Source organism: Lipotes vexillifer, unplaced genomic scaffold (genome assembly GCF_000442215.2).
Source record: "Lipotes vexillifer unplaced genomic scaffold, Lipotes_vexillifer_v1.1 scaffold415, whole genome shotgun sequence".
In the NCBI taxonomy this organism is placed as follows: domain Eukaryota; kingdom Metazoa; phylum Chordata; class Mammalia; order Artiodactyla; family Lipotidae; genus Lipotes; species Lipotes vexillifer.
This window is the reverse complement of record NW_006774345.1, coordinates 3,128,024-3,134,023: the sequence shown is the minus strand read 5'-3', so window position 1 is coordinate 3,134,023 and position 6,000 is coordinate 3,128,024. Positions and strand designations below refer to the sequence as shown.

General features: G+C 37.1%; 1 protein-coding gene across 1 annotated transcript in view; it reads left to right on the top strand.

The window, feature by feature from the left end:
* TMTC3 (transmembrane O-mannosyltransferase targeting cadherins 3) overlaps positions 1-6,000 on the top strand; it is a 48,244-nt gene that overhangs the window by 26,769 nt on the left and 15,475 nt on the right. Inside the window, exons 8-9 of the mRNA XM_007449119.1 lie at positions 4,138-4,258; positions 5,714-5,825. Coding sequence (XP_007449181.1) covers positions 4,138-4,258; positions 5,714-5,825 — 233 coding nt within the window. The remainder of the gene's footprint in view (positions 1-4,137; positions 4,259-5,713; positions 5,826-6,000) is intronic.

Genomic DNA, 6,000 nt, shown 5'->3' with positions numbered 1-6,000 from the left:
GGCAGGCGGACTCTCAAGCACTGCGCCACCAGGGAAGCCCTGTTGGAAGATTTTTAATCACAGTTTCAATTTTATTACTTGTGATTGGTCTGTTTATATTTTCTATTTCTTCCTGGTTCAGTCTTGGAAGGTTATACCTTTCTATGAATTTGTCCATTTCTTTCAGGTTGTCCCTTTTATTGGCATAGAGTTGCTTGTAGTAGTCTCTTAGGATGCTTTGTATTTCTGTGGCATCTGTTGTAAATTCTCCTTTTTCATGTCTAATTTTATTGATTTGAGTCCTCTCTCTCTTTTTCTTTTTCTTTTTTTTTTTTGCAGTACGCAGGCCTCTCACTGTTGTGGCCTCTTCCGTTGCAGAGCACATGCTCCGCACACGCAGGCTTAGCGGCCATGGCTCACGGGCCCAGCCGCTCCACGGCATGTGGGATCTTCCCGGACTGGGGCACGAACCCGTGTCCCCTGCATCGGCAGGCGGACTCTCAACCACTGCGCCACCAGGGAAGCCCTCCCTCTTTTTCTTGATGAGTCTGGCTAATGGTTTATCAATTTTGTTTATCTTCTCAAAGAACCAGATTTAGTTTTATTGATCTTTGCTATTGTTTTCTTTGTTTCTATTTCATTTATTTCTACTCTGGTCTTTATGATTTCTTTCCTTCTGCTAAGTTTGGATTTTGTTTGTTCTTCTTTCTCTATTTCCTTTAAGTGTAAGGTTAGATTGTTTATTTGAGATTTTTCTTGTTTCTTGAGGTAAGCTTGCACTGCTATAAACTTCCCTCTTAGAACTGCTTTTGCTTCATCCCGTAGTTTTTGGGTCATCCTGTTTTCATTGTCATTTGACTCGAGTTATTTTTTGATTTCCTCTTTGCTTTCTTCAGGGATCTCTTGGTTATTTAGTAACGCATTGTTTGGCCTCCATGTGTTTGTGTTTTTTACGTTTTTTTCCCTGTAATTCATTTCTAGTCTCATAACGCTGTCGTGAGAAAACATGCTTGATATGATTTCAGTTTTCTTAAATTTACTGAGGCTTGATTTGTGACCCAAGATGTGATCTATCCTGGAGAATGTTCCATGCACACTTGAGAAGAATGTGTAGTCTGCTGTTTTTGGATGGAATGTCCTGTAAATATCAATTAAATCTGTCTGATCTATTGTGTCATTTAAAGCTTGTGTTTCCTTATTAATTTTCTGTTTGGATGATCTGTCCATTGGTGAAGTGAGGTGTTAAAGTCGCCCTCTATTCCTTTGTTACTGACAGTTTCCTCCTTTATAGCTGTTAGCAGTTGCCGTATGTTTTGAGGTGCTCCTATGTTGGGTGCATATATATTTCTAATTGTTATATCTTCTTCTTGGATTCGTCCCTTGATCATTATGTGGTGTCCTTCCTTGCCTCTTGTAGCATTCTTCATTTTAAAGTATTTTGTCTGATATGAGTATTGCTACTCCAGCTTTCTTTTGATTTCCATTTACATGGAATATCTTTTTCCATCCCCTCACTTTCAGTCTGTATGTGTCCCTAGGTCTGAAGTGGGTCTCTTGTAGACGGCATATATATGGGTCTTGTTTTTGTATCCATTCAGCAAGCCTGTGTCTTTTGGTTAGAGCATTTAATCCATTCACGTTTAAGATAATTATCGAAATGTGTTTTCCTATTACCATTTTCTTAATTTGGGGGGGCTTGTTTTTCTTGGTCCTTTTCTTCTCTTGTGTTTCCCACTTAGAGAAGTTCCTTTAGCATTTGTTGTAGAGCTGGTATGGTGGTGCTGAGTTCTCTTAGCCATTGCTTGTCTGTTAAGCTTTTGATTTCTCCATCGAATCTGAATGAGATCCTTGCTGGGTAGGGTAATCTTGGTTGTAGGTTTTTCCCTTTCATCACTTGAAGTATCTCATGGCACTCCCTTCTGGCTTGTAGAGTTTCTGCTCAGAAATCAGCTCTTAAATTTATGGGAGTTCCCTTATATGTTATTTGTCGTTTTTCCCTTCCTGCTTTCAGTAATTTTTCTTTGTCTTTAATTTTTGCCAATTTGATTAATATGTCTCTTGTCTTGTGTCTCCTTGTGTTTATCCTGTATGGGACTCTCTGCGCTTCCTGGACTTGGGTGGCTGTTTCCTTTCCCATGTTAGGGAATTTTTCAACTATAATCTATTCAAGTATTTTCTCGGGTCCCTTCTCTCTCTCTTCTCCTTCTGGCGCCCCTATAATGCGAATGTTGTTGTGTTTAATGTTGTCCCAGAGGTCTCTTAGGCTGTCTTCATTTCTTTTCATTCCCTTTTCTTTATTCTGCTCCACAGCAGTGAATTCCACCGTTCTGTCTTCCAGGTCACTTATCCGTACTTCTGCCTCAGTTATTCTGCTATTGATTCCTTCTAGTGTAGCTTTCATTTCAGTTATTGTATTGTTCATCTCTGTTTGTTTGTTCTTTAATTCTTCTAGATCTTTGTGAGACCTTTCTTGCATCTTCTCAATCTTTGCTTCCATTCTTTTTCCGAGGTCCTGGATCCTCTTCACTATCATTATTCTGAATTCTTTTTCTGGAAGGTTGCCTATCTCCACTTCATTTAGTTGTTTTTCTGGGGTTTTATCTTGTTCCTTCATCTGGTACATAGCCCTCTGCCTTTTCATTTTGTCTGTCTTTCTGTGAATGTGGTTTTTGTTCCACAGGCTGTAGGATTGTAGTTTTTTTTGCTTCTGGTGGATGAGGCTGTCTCAGAGGCTTTGCAGGTTTCCTGACGGGAGGCTGTAGGATTGTAGTTTTTTTTGCTTCTGGTGGATGAGGCTGTCTCAGAGGCTTTGCAAGTTTCCTGACTGGTGATGGGTAGAGTTCAGTAAAACTTTAATCTGCTTCTCTACTGATGGGTGGTGCTGGGTTTCCTCCCTGTTGGTTGTTTGGCCTGAGGCCGCCCAACACTGGAGCCTACTCAGCTCTTTGGTGGGGTAATGGCGGACTCTAGGAGGTCTCCCACCAAGGGGTACTTCCCAGAACTTCTGCTGCCAGTGTCCTTGTCCTCACAGTGAGCCACAGCCACACCCTGCCTCTGCAGGAGACCCTCCAACACTAGCAGATAGGTCTGGTTCGGTCTCCTATGGGGTCAATCCTCCTTCCCCTGTGTCCCAGTGCACACACTACTTTGTGTGTGCCCTCCAAGAGTAGAGTCTCTGTTTCCCCCAGTCCTGTCGGAGTCCTGCAGTCAAATCCCACTAGCCTTCAAAGTCTGATGCTCTAGGAATTCCTCTCCCATTGCTGGACCCCCAGGTTGGGAAGCCTGACGTGGGGCTTAGAACCTTCTCTCCAGTGGGTGGACTTCTGTGGTATAAGTTTTCTCCAGTTTGTGAGTTACCTACCCAGCAGTTATGGCATTTGATTTTATTGTGATCGTGCCCCCACTACTGTCTCATTGGCTTCTCATTTGTCTTTGGATGTGGGGTATCTTTTTTGGTGACTTCCAGTGTCTTCCTGTTGGTGATTGTTCAGCAGTTAGTTGTGATTCCGGTGCTCTCACAAGAGCGGGTGAGAGCACATCCTTCTCCTCTGCCATCTTGAACTGATCTCTGCATAACCATCATTTTTAAATGAGAAATTCAGTCCCAAGTGATTAACCTAACGCTATATAAGTAATTTACATCTATTTTATAGAGTTAATTTTACTATGACTTTTAATAATTCTAGCTTTAAAATTCTAGCTTTAAAATTCTTCAAGAATACTGTGATAATCTGTGGTGTTTATAGTAAAACAATAATGTTTTTAAATATAGCCGGGGATAAGTAGTGTTTATAAACACTACTAAGAATATGCAAGTTATAGGTAAATGGTACAGAAGAACTCTAAATATAAAAATTCACAATTAAAAATTGGTTTTATCAATTTTTTGTCATTAAATCGAAACATAATTTTTGAAATAAAGGCAAATATTGAAATATTTAATGTAATTGAAGAGTGAAGTAAGTAAAAGTGTATAAGTGTTCATAATATTTAATTTTTTCAGTGTTGTTCCCTCTCAAGTTGGATGATTATTAGAACAATCCCTAATCTTTAGAATAAATTCAAACATTATATTTAGAGATATTTAGCATATTTCTTACCTCTGTTTTGGTGATGTAGACAATGTTTTTTTGTTCTGCTTTTTTTTTTCTTAAATAGTGTATTAAAAAAGTTATCCTGGGTTTGTCTGTCTATGGTGATACTCACTCATGCCTTAAAAACACTCCATAGAAATTGGGATTGGGAGTCTGAATATACGCTGTTTATGTCAGCCTTGAAGGTAAAGTATTATTCAGAATATGTCATCAATTATTTCTTATAGCCATCCCTGATACAGTGTTTTAACTTTACTTTTAACTAGGCAGTTAACTGTCAATGTTAAGTACTTTACCACAAAATTAATAAAAAGAATTTTTTCTTTGTATAATATATACCATAACTAGTGCCCTGACTAGTGCTTAGGTGTATATCTAGAGCATATGTGAATAATTGCACAAATGCTATACCGTTGTTAGACACTCAAATGATAAAATGTTTAAATATGAATGCTTTTGTTTCATTGGTTCTTAAGGTGTACCTTTTTATTTATTTATACCTTTTAACATCTCTGAAATCAGAATAAATCTTACAGTAAAAGGCATTTTACAATTAGTTAGTGACCTTTTTTCTTTCTTAATGGTACCTAAAATAATGGTGAGCCTTATAATTGATGGCATCTTAGATTGAATGAAATAAAATACATGGCAAAAAATGGTGCCCTTCCATATGGAGAATAACCAATGGTTCTAATACTGTAGGAAAGATAGGAACTGACAGAAAGGAGTGATACTGCATTTTTCTAGAATGGACAGCATAAATGAGAATAAGTCACAAAATTTGTTTTCTGCAAAAGTTATAAGCAGTGATTTTTTTTCAGATGCTCCCTCTCTTCAAATCTCTAAATTCTTAACTTCCTTTTGGCTGTTTCTGTGCTCGCCAGGGTTCCCATTACCATAATAGACTACGTAAATAGCTTTATTTTGAGCCTCAAAATAAGTCATCAGTGCAGTGTTTAAACATATTCACTTGTTCAAATTCTGTCTTTCCCAAAAGAACATAAATAATAGAGCAGGAGTTTTCAAACAGTTCTGTTTTGGTGAAATAAAAGTTTTAGTAAAATTTTAATATGTAAAGTAGATAAACTGTGGTTTTAGTATTTTAATGTTGAAAGGGAGGAGAGGGTAAATTTCATGAAGCAGTGTTCTTTTGACTTCTTCCTTATCTCCATGGAACACTCCATTCCTAATAATATACCAAACACATATCCATGTTGATTGGAGTTGTATGTATACATGCACAGACACATATATATACACATTTTTTTTCTGGAAGAAATTGGAATGATTATTTTCCAGTTTTATTGAGATATAGTTGACATATAACTTTGTCTTTAAGGTGTACAATATAATGATTATATGCATGTGTGTGTGTGTGTGTAAAATGACTACCAGAATAAGTTAACATCCATCACCTCATATAGTTACAGTATTGTTAACTATAGTCACCATGCTGTACATTACATCCTCAGATCTTACTTATCTTAAAGCTAGAAGTTTGTACCTTTTTACCCACTTCATCTGTTCATGGACATTTCTATGGAGTACTCCATTCCTAATAGTATACCAAACAAAATCTGTGTTAATTAGACTCATTTTTTTTAATTCAACTAATTTCTATCTGTACTTCCATATTTAAGGTAAATAAAAATAATGCCAAATTATGGAATAATGTGGGTCATGCTCTGGAAAATGAAAAGAACTTTGAGAGAGCTTTGAAATACTTCTTACAGGCTACCCATGTTCAGCCAGGTAAGCATTATTAACTAATAAAGCTATTGTGGTAGTTTATTTTCTTTTTAAAAACATGATTATATTTGCAGAAAATAGGTAGAGTTTATTTTCAAGCTTTATTCCAACTGACTGGAATGGTACAGTGTTTGGTGCTGGCTTATTTTTGAATTGGATTGTATGTTAGAGCTATTTA